Below are 14,844 nucleotides of genomic sequence, written 5' to 3' on the forward strand. Positions count from 1 at the left end.
GCAGAGATTGGCACGTGTTTAGGCAGAGTTTGGTGAATCTTTGAGCCGAGGTGAGCGTGCGTTGTCTTTGAGTTGAGGTTGGCGTGTTTGAACAAAGATGGGCACATGTTTAAGCAGAGTTTGGTGAATCTTTGAGCTGAGGTGGGTGCACGTCGCCTTTGAGCCGAGGTTGGCACTCACATTTGAGCTGAGCTTGGCATGCTTTTGAGCCGAGGTTGGCACAGGGACCTGCACAGCCACTCCCTCTGCTCTGCAAACGGCCGGGACGGCCTGAGCCCGTGCGTAGGAAGGGCAGGGTGGCCGCACCCACAAGCCGAGTACCCCCAGCTGGTGGGATGTTTGCTCCAAACCGATAAAGCTGAAGAGGAAGATGACCTTCAGCCCGGTTAAAGAGTAGCCAGGGGATTACCAAGAGCCTCAAGAAGAAATTAAATTGAATCCCAACTGTGTATTTCACTGAATCCTTGTTTGCTAAGTGTTGATAATAAATCAGTGAACCACTTTGATCCTGATTTGATTTAAACCCCGTGAACTAAGCAAGTAATTCCCGAGATAAAATAAAATACACCCTAACCCATGGGAAGCGGAGAAAGATCTTGCCTCCCTAGAGCCTGTTGACTGTAATTAAATATTTACACAAGGAAGGGGAATGTGAGGGTCACAAAAAAACGGCATAGATGCCAATCCGGGCAACCATCTTCACTTCTTTTTGGCCCAGTTTATAGACTACTTTCAAAATCAGCTAGCAGTTTGGTGGCCAAGTCGGGAAAAGGAGTTTGTTGTCTTAAATTTTAAGGCAGTGCCCCACTCCCAGTTAGGGGAGGGAGAGTGAAGAGGAGCTGAGTGCAGGTCGAGCTCCTTCCAGCCATGGCTGAGAGATACAGGGCTTGTAACGTGCCTGGTTTGGGGACAAACTGAGCTGTATTTGTGCACTGGGTGAGAGCCCTCTCTGCGTGACAGAAAATCAGCCTTCAGCAGTGTGAGGGAAGAGGTAGGGTGGGATAATGGATGTTTGACAGAGCAAAAGGCAACTGTAACGGTAGAAATTACTTTTATATACAATCACATTACATTGCACTATAAATAAAACATGATAAAAATACAAAACATATCTTTTTATAATTAGTAACGCCCAATTCTTCTTTTTTTCTGAACATCTCCTCTGGATAAATAGTGAGAAAAGTACCAAAAAGTACTGCTAGAAACATGGTGATGGTGAAGAAATCCGTGGAAGGGTTAACTGCTAAGAGAGGTTATTTCCCTGATTTTTTAGCAGGCTTTGGGAACTTCTTAAACTCAGCCTGTTTCTTGAAAAAAAGCTGAGCCAGGATGTGATCTGCTGTCCCATGGAAGTAGTCATTCATACGAAGAGTTTCCAGCTATGAAGAAAAAAAGACAAGATTTTAAAGAGAGTAATCACAGCTACCTGATCATTTTTACAATATTAATAACACAGCTCGAGTCCACGATGAAAACAAATTAGCGTGGAAGCATTTAACTAATGACAAGGCTTACGCTGGGCTGTCAAGTGGATGTGTGTAGCCTTAAATAAATACACCCTTGCTCTAGCACCCAGGATACAGACTTTGTTTAGGAAAATCTCTCCCTTTTGTGGGTGCTCAGCTTGTAAAGACCCTCAGCCTGGCCGGGCCACCCCAGGACAAGCCCCAGCCGTACGTCCTGCACAAACAGGAGCTGACTTCCACCTCTTACACACCCACGGGAGCATGTCACACCCTACCACAGACCTTTTCTTTGTCTTCCCCACCTCCTATTTCTGTGTACAGGGGTTTGATAGCTGTTGTATGCCAACCATTCACAGCAGAAGGGAATTCGGACTCGATATATTCTTAGAATTTCTTTGGAAATGTGTGCACCAAAGTGTAAAGCTTATGTGGGTGAGAAAAGCATAGCTCAAGAGTTTTTTAATTCCCCTTGCCCTTAGGAATTCTCACCTGGTTTCCTGTGCTGTAGGCTAGAACCAAAAGCAAATCTTCATCACATAAGCTCTTGAGAAAATGTTGGGTTCCAACGGGGAAAAATATGACATCGCCAATGCCAATGTTGAAGATGGCAGTGCTTCCAGAGAGAATAACTCCAGCCTATCGCAAATAAAGCAGCAATATTCAACACCAACAACACCCAGCGTGCTGTTCCTGGATAAATACACAGCCACGGTCCCAGCACTGCGCTGAGATCAGCCAGCGCAGCACCGGCCCTTTCACCGAGACGCCAAAAAAGTTGAGGGCTCCCAGGGAAATTCTTGAGTAAGAACACGGCACGTGCTTACGTTACGCAGTCTCATCTTAATTATCTTTGCGCTTCAAATTTGCACCGAGTGAAAACCATAATAAAATCCCATGCTCTAAATCTTAACACTAAATTCTCTCTATTTATCGGTTCCTCAGAGGCGCGAAATCAAAAGTATTGCTTCTTTTTTTATTTTGTCCCCCCAGCCTTCAGGGGAGTGTCTCTTTCTCTGATAAGCATGTGTGATTTTGCTGAACAACTTAACAAGTTAAAAAGCGGTTGGACTAGATGATCTTCAAGGTCCTTTCCAACCTAGATGATTCTGTGATTCTGAAAAATTCAGCTCTTTGTCTAACTCCCACTTTGACCAACAAGTTCCCACAAATGTAACCGAGATCAAAATTTTGTATGGAAAAGGCAAGCGTGGACACTGAAAGTTTTGTAATGCTACTAATTGTAGTATCATTATCAGGGCTGGGAATCAGTTATTAGGTCTGTAATTATTTTACAGCCCCAACTCTAGTGATTTATCCCTCACGGATGTAATAAATTACCTGTCCACAGCCGCTAATGACATAACCCATCTCATTAGCATTGAAGTGGAAATGAGGCTGCCCCAGTCCGTTGCTGGTTATCCTGAGAGTTGCTAAGGTAAGGGTGTTTTCATGCTGAAAAGCAGAACAAAAAATGCTCAGAAAACCACCCAAGTTTGGTGGGTTTCTGAGCAGTGACACGACAAAGCAGTGCTGAGCCCCCAGAAACTGGGTACTACGCTTTGAAGAGCTACGGTATCCAATTAAAAGCACGTTACCTTGTTCAGAGACTCACTAAAAATTTTCTCCGTTTCATTTAGTCCGGTGCCATTTATGCGGTAACGAGCCCACTGGAAGACTCCTCCTGGAAAAGGATATTCTGTTGACCCTAAAACAAAGAGAGCGAAATGAGCGTTCCCAACAAGGGTTGGTTGACGTTGCTTGTTGGTTTATTGGCCAACTTCAAGACTTTCCCACGTGCTCGGTGTGAGGCCTTGAATCTTACAAGCCTCTGGAACCAAAAAGAAAACTTATTTAGCTTATCTATTTGTCACACACAGGGTACTACATACCCTCCATTCCTGTATTTTTCTCTAGTCAGATAAAAATAATGAAAAACTCTTCATTAGATTTTTTTCCATCCTAAATTACTATCAATAACGACACAGTGAAAGAACACACTAACTTTCGGTATATTCATTCAAATTAACCTTTGTGGCACCGATTGTGTCACATATTTTGTAAAGTATTGCTGACGCAGAAGAACATTTCGGTCTAAGTGCAAAGATTTTTGTCACACATCCATTTCTCATGACCTCCATTAGCTGTGTGTGGAGCTCTGGCCCTCTATTTGCTTTTTATAGCTTCTATACTACTCGGAATTAAGTTTTGTCATCTATGTTTAGTAGGTGCTCACTGATAATCTTTAAATCCAGGCTGTACAGAGGGTTGCTTAATACAACTGTCAATAAGCCAAATGGTAAATATGGTTCGACGGTGTTTATGATGTTGTAGTTGTAAAAGAAAAGGAAGGACATAATTAAGTGTACGTTAAGGTGTTTATCCACTGACACTTCAGATGCCACCACAAGATATTCTAAGCAGCTCAGCACCAGTCGCACTCCAGCTAATCTGCTGCAGGACTTCCTGGCCTATTCGATTTGAATTTTTCCAAATGAAAAGTTTAGGTTTAGGTTATTGCTCAGCTTAAGTGTAGCAGGGAACGCACCAGTCCTGGTTACACACATCAGCAGAGAAGCTTGAGCTGGGCAGTATTTAGTTCATGCCCTGCTGCTTACTGGCATTCTGCTCTCATATCTGCTTAAAATCAAAAGGGTAAACTGCTTTGAGATAAGAATCAGGTTATACACCTTCAAAGGACAGTAACTAGACGTACTACCAATATATTTTTTGTGTTATCTCCTTAAATTCTGGTAATTTCTCCACTTTTTAACTCCTGTTTTAGTGAACCGATTACAGATTTCCCTCCTCTCCCTCTCTAGAAACACAGGGAGCATACAACATTACATACAAAAATCTTAAATACAAAATTCTTCGATGAATACCTTTGAGATTGTAGAAGTACTGCCACACAAGGTTGTCCGGGGACTGCACGTAGGTGGCATTTTGCACAAGCTCATCTAAGTTTGGTGGGAGGTTAACGGCTTGATCTTCTGCTTGTTTCTTGAACGTTCTGATGAAGTTAACTCCACCTTGTGGCTGCGGGACACACAGTGCAGAGAAGTTGAGAGGCATGCAGCAAACTGGCTCTAGAGAGAGATCCAGCCGGGCTGGAGCGATGGGCTGAGCCCAGCTGGGGGAGTTTCACTGAGGGCAAATGCCAGGGGCTGCCCTTGGGCCACAACAACCCCCAGCAGGGCTACAGGCCTGGGGAGGAGTGGCTGGAGAGCTGCCAGTCAGAGAGGGACTGGGGGGGGTGAGAATGAGCCAGAGTGTGCCCAGGGGGCCAAGGAGGGCAATGGCATCCTGGCTTGTGTCAGCACTGGCGTGGCCAGCAGGGACAGGGAAGGGATCTGAGCCCTGGGCTCGGCACTGGGGAGGCCGCCCCTCGCTGAGGGGGTTCAGTGTTGGGCCCCTCACCCCAAAAAGGCCATTGAATGACTCGAGCGTGGCCAGAGAAGGGCAACGGAGCTGGGGCAGGGTCTGGAGCACAGGTCTGCTGGGGAGCGGCTGGGGGAACTGGGGGGGTTCAGTCTGGAGCAGAGGAGGCTGAGGGGAGACCTCCTGGCCCTCTGCAACTCCCTGCCAGGAGGGGGCAGAGAGGGGGGATGAGTCTCTGGAGCCAAGGCCCCAGCGCCAGGCCCCGAGGGAATGGCCTCAAGCTGCCCAGGGCAGGGTCAGGCTGGCTCTGAGGAAGGATTTCTGTGCAGAAGGGGCTGTTGGGCGTTGGAATGGGCTGCCCAGGGCAGGGGGGAGTCCCCGGGATCCCTGGAGGGGTTGAAGAGTCGGGCTGAGCCAGCGCTGAGGGATCTGGGGGAGTTGGGAACGGTCAGGGGGAGGGTCACGGTTGGGCTGGAGGAGCTGCAAGGGCTTTTCAAGGGGCTAATTGGGAAATTAGATTTAGGTTTCACTATGTTATTTTCCCTTCCACCCTTGGAAATATGGAGGTTCCTCCATGCCCTGGCGTTAAATGTGAAGAGTGGAAGAGAAACAGTTTCTTGGCGAGAGCATCTTCATTTATTTCTCCTTGTGTATAAAAGAACACACAGGGTGGCAGAGTGTTGTGCAAAGGACATGTGTACATCCTTCCACACTGGTGGGACTGGAGAGAACTGGGCTAGGGAGTATCCTCTCCAAAAAATTAGAGAAAGAGCACTCCTGGACTGCCATATTAATGCCTAGAAGACTAGATGGAGGCTGGCTGCCCTGTCGTACAGACCTTTAATGCTCTAGCTGCTATATCCTCTGGGGTGGAGAAAAATGCATCGTCTACGTCCAAGGTCTGAAGCTCTTCATGCGTTGTAAAAAACAGCAAGAAGACACAGTCCTCTGATCCTACATTCTTTATCCAATGCACAGTGTTTCTAGGGAAGAAGATGACTTGACCAGCCGTGACGTTGTATGTGGTAACCACGCTGTCATCTGCACCAATTACTCCAATCCAGGCTGTACCCTGTAACATAATCAGAACTTAATGATAGGAATGAAAATTTTCTCATTTAATCCACAATAATTCAAATAACCGGCAGGCTCTCAGGAAAATAAATAGATTCTGATGCACTCTCTAACAAGTCTTTGTGACCTTAAATCCAGAATAACATTTGAAGTGACAACAATTTAGAGGGTTTAAGGAAGACATGATAAATACACATGGCTCATACTTAAGCCATTTCTTATTAAAGAGGCTGTGAACAGTTGTAAAAGAGTCATTATCAACCAAAAACTGCTGGAGAGAGGACCAGGTGTTTCTGGAATACCTTACTCCAAGAAGGATCCCCTCTCCAGCGGGAGCTGTTCAGTTCTACGTTGATCAAAAAATGAATTATTACTCTTAGAAATAAATGAATATCTGAGATATATCTATGTGCTTCCAAAGAAAGAGCATTCTGTTGTCAAATTAATACGCTACCTTCAATTCCTCATGCTGAGTTTCAATTTGTAGCTGAATAAGTACATCAAATTTTTAACTTTCAGGTATCCAAATATCTCCTCTGATCTCAGTTTTTATACTTCACTGGAAGCTACAGATGTCTGGTACTCTTGCAAGTAACAACATTAAACAGCCTACTGCAAGCATCTCCATTTGAAAATGTTATTTCAAGCAAGAGAACTGATGTCGTACATCAATCAGTGCTAATTTTGCTTTTATTACCTGTTAAAATTTCCATATAACACACATTGTTTTTTTTTTTTTTTACATACATACATATATCTTCTATAGATACGTGATGCTTTAAGCTGCAAAGCCAATCGGGAAAGATGAAGTAATGAGATAATACCTGTAGGAGGTAGCCGTGTTCATTGGCATTAAAATGCCAGTGGGGAGCCCGAAGCCCTTTGCTTTTGATCCGTAAAGTTCCAAAAGTCATTTTGGAGCGATGGTTATTGATACTTTTTCCAAATTCCATTTCTTCATCGCTTTGATATTCGTTTACATCCTTCCTGAATCTTGCCCACTGAATTTCACCACCTGGGTAGTTATGTACCTGTAAAGTTAGTGAGAGTTGGAGAATTGTATTAATTGTTGACAGCGGTGACCAAACAAGCCAAAAATATTTCAGAAAATTCTTGGTCTGGGCAATACCGAAGGGACTTATTCCTTTTCTCAGCAAGGATTCTCTCTGTATGTACTTTAACCATTTTTCACAATCATTTATATACTTTCTCATGTCGTGATGTATTGTTTCTACAAATGAGAGAGAAATAATGATATCAAGTATAAAATTATCTGCACCTGCTCTTTTTACATAATTCTAGACTTCGATTTGGGAAAGGAGTTACATATATACTCAAGCTTTTAGATTCAAAATATACAGAACATTTTCCAAGTAAGACATTTTCCTGAATTTCTACAGTTGCAAACTATTTGCACCTGAAGCTATTTCTTTCCCAATATTTGTACTCCCTCTAGAACATCTTTTGTACTTGAAAGAATCCCCTTGCACTGAGGAAGGGCGTATTAGAAGGGTTGCTCTCCTCTTTAAAGACTTTTGTTGGCGTTCTTAAAGACACGTTTTGTTTGAAAATTAATTTTCCAAATTAATTAGTTTTGAAAATAAAATTTACATCGTAAAATCGAACAAGAAAAAGTACCAGGATGGCTGTTATTAGCTTCAAGTGCCCTACTATCTAATCAATCCTTTTCCCTCTTTTGCTGAAAAGCAAAAATGAATCGGGAATTATTTTTTAGATGAAGATATATTTAGAGGAAGGAGTATGTCTTTAGAGTTTGCTCAAAGGATATGTTTGCCTAACTATCAAAATACACCTAAACAAAAGCTACATAATTCCTAGGGCTTCCTTACATTGTCAATTAATTCATTTTAGCCCACTGAAACAAGATCATGGAGTTCATTTTTTTCTTGCAACATTTGTTTGAATCCAGTCCTAAGAACAAAAAGGTTAGTGTGTACTAAAATTAAATTTTTTTTTTCTGGTTTTGTTTCTCAGGATTTCATACTCTACAGAGAATCACACAGAAAATGGTTGCCTTGTCTTGCAAGCTTAATCTGTTGGAGCAAATATTCAGCTCTCCAAGAGGCACTCCAGAGATCCATACCACTTCTGACATCTGTTATGAATTGGAGTGAAACACCGTCAGGAAGTTTTTGTCACTCCCCATGGGTTACAAAAGAAGCCTGGAGAAGAGGTTTAGAGCGATCACCTAACAACTTAAAAACCAGGTGAGATTAATTCATTAAACTTTTAGATATGATGCTAGACTATTATTGCGCAAGAGGAACTATTTACCTTTGATTTCCCCAGATGATTCAGGAACTGGAATTTGACATCCACACTTTTTTCAGCTGGTTTGGGGGAAGATGTGCCATCGTCTGTCACACCTGTCTCTTTTATAAAGGCCGGGTTCTTTACATAGACCAAAGACAGGGCCAACACTCCTATTGCCGTGGTGATAACACAGGCCAACAGACAAACTAGAAAGACCTTCATTAGGGGCCAGCTGCCCTTTCTTTCCTGAAATTAATAAACCCCCCCAAACAAAAAAAAAAAAAGAAAAAAGAAAAAAAGAAAGCTTTATTAGATCTAACACACAGTTTGTGATAGTTTTTCGGTACAATCAGACCACTATGTCTTGCAGAAGCACAGGGAAACCTTACAGAGTATGTTATCAGATTATTGCAGTCCATTATTTCATCGAGTAAAAGCACGTCTTCCTCATCCTGGGGTCTTACAAATTCTTAAAGATTTAATTTTTTTTTTTTTCCTTGCTGTTTCTAAACTTTACCACAAACCACTGTAGCATCAACTCAGGGCAAACCTGCATCTCTGGGGCAGAAACGCTGCCCCTGCTTTATGTCACGTCTCACACGGCTGGAGAAAACAGGCCAAACGGGGGAAATTTCATCTGTACTAACTGCTCGGGGCATCAGTTCTTCACTGCAAATTTCCTTTGGGGACATTCAGGTCTCTGGAGGTGAAGGGGAGAAGCAGCTGCACACAAGTTCATTACAAAAAGCCAAGGCACTTCTCACACCATGAAGCATCCCCCCAGGTGAGGATATTCCGTGGTTTCTGTCCCTTAACCATTTTTGCTGCTGAAGTTGCAGCTTCAGATGAATAGGGACTGCAGTTTTTGGCTCAAATATTTAAAACTGTTTACTGATTCTGGGTGTACAGCTTGATCTGCCTTCAACGGCACGATTTTTCAGTCAGCAAGTGCCTGAAAATGAGCTATGAATGTTGATTTCTTAAGCTGGACAATCAGAAATGAAAAGAAAAAATAAAAATTGAAGATTACTTGCTGATTTTAACAAAATGACCTTTTTCATGAATGGATTTGACAAAAGTTCTTTACAAATATATTTCTCTTGCCAGCAGAAAAATGTTCAAAATAGTCCCCTATTCTATTCGGGGAGAAACTGTTTTTCAGTTTAAATGGCTCATTTTTTAAAGCTTGTGTTCAATTAAATATCACAACAGTCGTACTCAGACCCCAGCATCTCAGCAGAGAACAAGGCTTTATAGTTAAATGCATTCGAAATCCTCATTTTCCAGATTTGAAGGACCTTTAACTTGCAGCATTTTTCACAGCAGCGGCACCCATCCCAGAATTATTTTTGAGGCCGAAAGCACGCTGTACATGGTACGTGATAATAACTCATACGCTCAACCTCAGCACAACCGCGTGGAGTTACGTTGTGAGGGAAATCACTGGCCTTGGGGTATTTATAGCCAAGAAGCAGCACTGTGCTGACTGCAAACAAACGTCACGGCTGAGGAGAGATATGCCAACTCTTGTTGCGTGGAGTTAAATCAAATCCCAGGAAGCGAAAAAACTTTAATGGGAAAATGACAGAAAAATACTTTTCTCAAGGGGAAAAAAAAAGAAAAAAAGAAAAAAAGAAAAAAAAGAAACTAATGTGCAACTCAGTAGAGATACTAAACATTACCACAAGATGAGCTTTTAAGTAGCTCTTTTTGTTAAAATCAATGGGGAATCCTCCAAAGGTAATTACTTTGTCCAGTAATTAGAGGATAAAGAATATAGCTATTAACTTAAGTGGGGCCAGGGAATTATGTCTCACAGTTCAGATCCTAGCTAGTGCACACATGCATTTTAGGATCTTAGCAAGGGAAATTCTTCACAGCTTTTATTTTTTTTCCGGGCCTTTTTGAGAGTATGGGGTTAGGTCGTATTACAAAAATAAGGGTTTCATCTGCAGACTGACTCTGTTCATAACATTTTGATAACACTGTAAAAGAAAATGATGGGTACCTCTTTCTTAGGCCACTCTCTTGCTTTTGAAGAACTTTGTATGCTCTCTCCATGCATTTCAAATGCCTGGTTATCCATTTAGTACAGCTGAAATAGATGAATCCACAGAAGACGAACAAACAAACAAAAAAAATGGAAACAAAAGAATGTTAATTCCAATACGTGCTCAGTGATGTTACAGAGTCCAGGGAAGTGACTCATCTTCTGCACAGTAACCCTAATGGCATTTGGGGTAGTACCACTGTGCAGAAATGTGATGCAATACAAAAATCTCTTCTTCAGCAAACTACAGCAGAAAGGACAGACTGTTTCCACATTTAGATTTAACATTATTCAGGTGTCACATGAACCCTAAGCATGACATGACAATGAGATAAGAGTCTGAAGCATCAAATACTTGGGGGGAAAAAAACCCAAAACCAACAGAGGTTATCTAGTTCCTTTACCTATGCTAAGGACTAGTTTGGGCTGGTTGTGTAATCTACTTTTACACCCACAAAAACCGTTGAGGTTCCGGAACTTCTTTGGCAACCCATTTCCCTGCTTATGTATTATTATCATGAAAAAGGTTTTCACAAGCCTAAATCCCTCTTGCTGCAACAGAACTGTTACATGTTACCCTCCCTCGCTGGACCTAACCACCCGGGTGATGCCCTGCTAGGCGAGACCAACAGTACATCCAGCTCAGGGGTTTTCCTCTGTCAGGACTTTAGGAAATGCTAAGCGAGAGCCTGGTTACTATTTTCAGGTTACACCTTTCATACTTCACGAGCACACAGAACTGCTGGATGAGAGATGCTAGAGGAAACAGCCTCTTCCCTTCGGAGTTCATTCTATGAAAGACTCCGCGACTTTGACAAAGTCTTTTCTGAACCTGCTGATACTCCCTGAGCTCTTAAGTTTCCTGGTTGCTGCTTACAACAAAGAGCACTTCTCAGTCCTACAGAGATCTCCTACTAGCTCCTTTAAGGCCTCCTACACTTCCTCATTGTGGGATTTGAGCAACATCAACCACACATTCCCCTCTCCCAAGCTGAAGGTCTTGAGCCTTTTTTCCTCTCCTCTATTAGGCAGCTCCTCCGTTTCGGCCACTCTCCTCTGGATCTTCCCTAACTCCACATTACGAAATGAAAATCAAGTTTAGCAATAGTCATTGGTAGCTGCTCCCCAAGTACTGCTTTCCACCCACCTTTACACTTCCCTAATGATAATTTAATATAGACTATGACTCCTTGTTTTGAGGCACACAAGTGTTCAATGTTGCTATCCATAAAAAGGAAACTAGGTTTGTGTAATCCACAGTGTCTGTAATGACTTTTCTCTTTTTTTTTTTTTTTCCCCCCCTCTCATTTCCTTGCTACAGTCCACGTTTAGTTATGTCCTTCTGAACTTCTAAGAAACCACGGTGAAGCTTCTTGCCCTATAATTCTTGGGTATCATTTAGCTGCCTTTTTGTTAAAAGTTACTTTGCTGCTCCCAGTTCTAGATCGTGATGGGACTACACCGAGTTCAGAATGTTACTGATAACTCCAAGGTAGCCTCAGCCTTTTCTCTGAGGGCTTAGTGTTAATGCTGGTGGGTGTAGTTCACTGAACCCAGGCAGCTTATGTAAGAGCTATCTGTCACATCTTCCCTGAGGTTGTAACCTGAGCTTTACCCACCACCCGCTGCCTTTGATGTTTTAAGTAAACGTTATACGTTCGCTGACATCATTTATTAGTCCCTGGGACCAAAATTTTCCTTGGGCCTCCCTTACATCAATAATTGACTGGCTGTTTACCATAGTAAGCGACAAGGAACTTTTGGATTATTTGATTATCTTTGACAACTCTTCCTCCTTGTCTCTCATTTTTAAGCTTTGGACTTTCCAAAAAGCACAAAAGTCCAAGATGACTCATCTCTAGGGACAATTCTGGCTATTTCCATTACACTTCCTTCTTGAAGACCATCGAAGACCACATACTACTTTTATTTTCACTGCTACACATTAGGATATCCTGCAAATATATATATATTTTTATGAACTGCCAAACTCCTGAGCACCTTTTTCTTAGACTTTTTTCATGGGATTTTGCAAGCAGGTCTTTGAATTTCTTGTAGTTGCTTTTTTCTATTCTTCCCCTTTCCCATTCTAAAAATCTTGGCAACCTTGTGAGAAAATTCTTGTGTTAATCTTCACCTTTTGTATCAAAACCTCACACCACCCTAGTCTCAAAATACCCTGGATACTCTCTATTCAATTTTTTTTTTTTTTTCCCAACAAGTATTTGGTTAACTAGTATCTCCTCAAGGCAAGTTATTCTGTCAGTTGTCTACAAAAATGTTCTTTCCATCTCATCCTTCTTGGTTTGGTGGTCTTCATGGTAGATCCTCAACATAGCACTCACTTTTTTAAATTTATTTATTATTATCATAAAGATCCTTTTAACAGATTCTCTCCCTCTATATTCCAGACACAATACAAAGGTAAATATTTATAGAGAAATATATTTTCCCTCCCTTTTCCTTCAGGATCCACCTCCACTTTTGTTCTGTATTAATCCATTAACAAAGGGACTGTCCCACCAAGGAAACATTGACATTGCCTAAATCACAACTTTGTACAGAACTGTGGACATTCTTCCACTGAGTTTCCACAGAGCCTGCACATCTTAGATGTTAAGCAGACATATTCACTATCCTGTTTTCTGTATTGCTTCAATCTTTTTAATAAAAACCCTATAACCATGGTTACTATGCCTCTGGTCACCTTGCCACTGATAAAACTTACATTCTTTCGTCATTAATTCTAGTTTAAAGCCTGCCTTCTCAAGTTGGTAAGCCTAAACTTAAAGCAGCACTTATTTTTCTTTATGATACAAAGCCCATCCCTCCTCAGCAGTCCTTTCTGGAAGAGCTGTGAAAGCTCAGCCATTCCAAACAGCAACAGCAGGATCAGGTCAATTAAAATTAATGAAAAGTTTTTCTCATTTCCTTTCGAACAGCAATTCTCTGCACAGCGAGAGACTTACCAACTGGAAAGTTGACCAAATATTGTGAGTAAGGACATAAAAATCAAAAACCGTGGTAGATCACAGAATCCACGAACAAGGAGAAAGAAAATAAACATCATGATTTTCAAGGGTTTCACAATTCCTGCTATACATCTATATATATGTGTGAGAATCCACATGCAGCTCTTGGAAAACAAATACAACTGCTCTGGCAGAGTTACACAGGGAAAGAATGATTAAGATGGTAATGAGTGACTATGGGGTTTGCAGTTTTTCAGATTCTCCTTTTCAGACTAAAGCAGGTAAAAGCTCTAGGCAAATTAACCCTCTGCTGGCAGCACTGATAAGTCTTCATGGTATCTGGAGCCTGAAATTAAGTTTCCCTCTCTCAGCACCTTTTTGCATCAGTGTGAAGACAGTGATGCGGAGAGATTTGCTAGCGCAGAGGAAAAGATAACTGCAGCATAGTCATTCCATTTCAAGACCAGTATCACAATGGACTCTCTCATTAAGCCTTTAAAAAAAAAAATTTAAAAAAATCCCCGAGACAAAGCCCATCTCTTTCCCTCCCACCACGCCGAGTCATAGTCTTACCACAGATATGGTCTGCACACGATGGAAGAGCACAATACTTGTCTTCATCAAAGCCTTTACTTCCCTCAGCGCCGTTTTACTGATATATATACAGTGTAATTCAGGAAGTGCCCTCCTCATAAAAGATTTCCTGTATATGCAAATACATAGGATCACAACTACTCGTGTACATCCTTAGCAAACAGCTCTTGTAACTTGCTGAGGAACGCTGCCTTTCCTTTTATCTAGTCCTGCTATTTGATTTTAGTATTTCCTCCAACTGCTGGTCTCTGTCTTTCTGCCTGCCTTTTTGTTTTCCCCACCGTCACCTCGGAAAACTGTAGTTCAATAAAATCCCTTTTCTCCGATCCAACCTCAAGGCCAAAAGCATCATTGACATCTTGGATATAGCACTTTTTTTTTTTTTTTTTTTTTTTTAGTACTTAATTTACACAGTCCATTATTTCTCCTGAGTGGCAACTTCTTTGTTCTAACTTGTAAGCAAACTCAATTCCAGCTACAGTTGCAAGAATTGACCAGAGTATGCAAGCAAAAAGTTCCTTTTTTCTATTGATATATCAAATCCCTCTTTAAAATACTCTTTAACAGCCAGAAGAATCTTGATAGCATTTAAAAAACCTTATTTTTATGGGAAACCAGTTGTCTCCACTTACTAACAGTGTTTTATTGTGTTTTTCAAAATTTATTCTTATTTGAATTTCTATTCTTTATAACTAGAAGGTGTCACTCACTCACTGCTTAGTTTCATATATACTCAAGGTACTTTTATTTTGCACACAGAGTACCCCATAGAGTGGACATTCTCCACGGCCAATCTAAAGTTGGTAAATATGAATATTCAATAATGTCAACAATACTTTTAGTTGTTACTGAGGTCCGTGTGCTCTAAAAAACAAAAAAAGTTGTGCTGAAATTCTCCAAAGTACATTTAACTGGTAAAGGGGAAGTATCTGGAGGCTAATAAAACAATAAAACCCTCTAAAGAATGAGGAGTCTCCAAGGAGGAATTATTGCAAATAACTTACTAAATAGCAAACAAACTCTGCCCTACTATCAA

General features: G+C 41.5%; 1 protein-coding gene across 1 annotated transcript; it reads right to left on the bottom strand.

The window, feature by feature from the left end:
• Window positions 1-1,152: 1,152 nt before the first annotated feature.
• Window positions 1,153-10,278, bottom strand: DYNAP (dynactin associated protein). The gene is made up of 9 exons (XM_074932550.1): window positions 10,201-10,278; window positions 8,214-8,438; window positions 6,743-6,949; window positions 5,683-5,916; window positions 4,349-4,502; window positions 3,062-3,171; window positions 2,805-2,918; window positions 1,956-2,102; window positions 1,153-1,379 (listed from the first exon to the last, which is right to left on the bottom strand). Exons 1-9 carry the CDS (start codon window positions 10,276-10,278, stop codon window positions 1,254-1,256), a joined length of 1,395 nt encoding a protein of 464 aa, XP_074788651.1. The 3' UTR covers window positions 1,153-1,253.
• Between the last annotated feature and the right edge of the window lie 4,566 nt (window positions 10,279-14,844).

Source organism: Athene noctua, chromosome Z (assembly GCF_965140245.1).
Source record: "Athene noctua chromosome Z, bAthNoc1.hap1.1, whole genome shotgun sequence".
NCBI classification, from domain to species: domain Eukaryota; kingdom Metazoa; phylum Chordata; class Aves; order Strigiformes; family Strigidae; genus Athene; species Athene noctua.

Bases quoted from the DNA above. Each gene is read 5' to 3' on its own strand.
- DYNAP (XM_074932550.1), bottom strand. From the start codon at position 10,278: ATGGATAACCAGGCATTTGAAATGCATGGAGAGAGCATACAAAGTTCT. The intron at 4,503-5,682 runs GTCTGTACGACA...TGTGTCCCGCAG, and splicing joins TAGCAGCTAGAGCATTAAAG to CCACAAGGTGGAGTTAACTT. The intron at 2,919-3,061 runs GTAACGTGCTTT...TCTGCTTTTCAG, and splicing joins TTAGTGAGTCTCTGAACAAG to CATGAAAACACCCTTACCTT.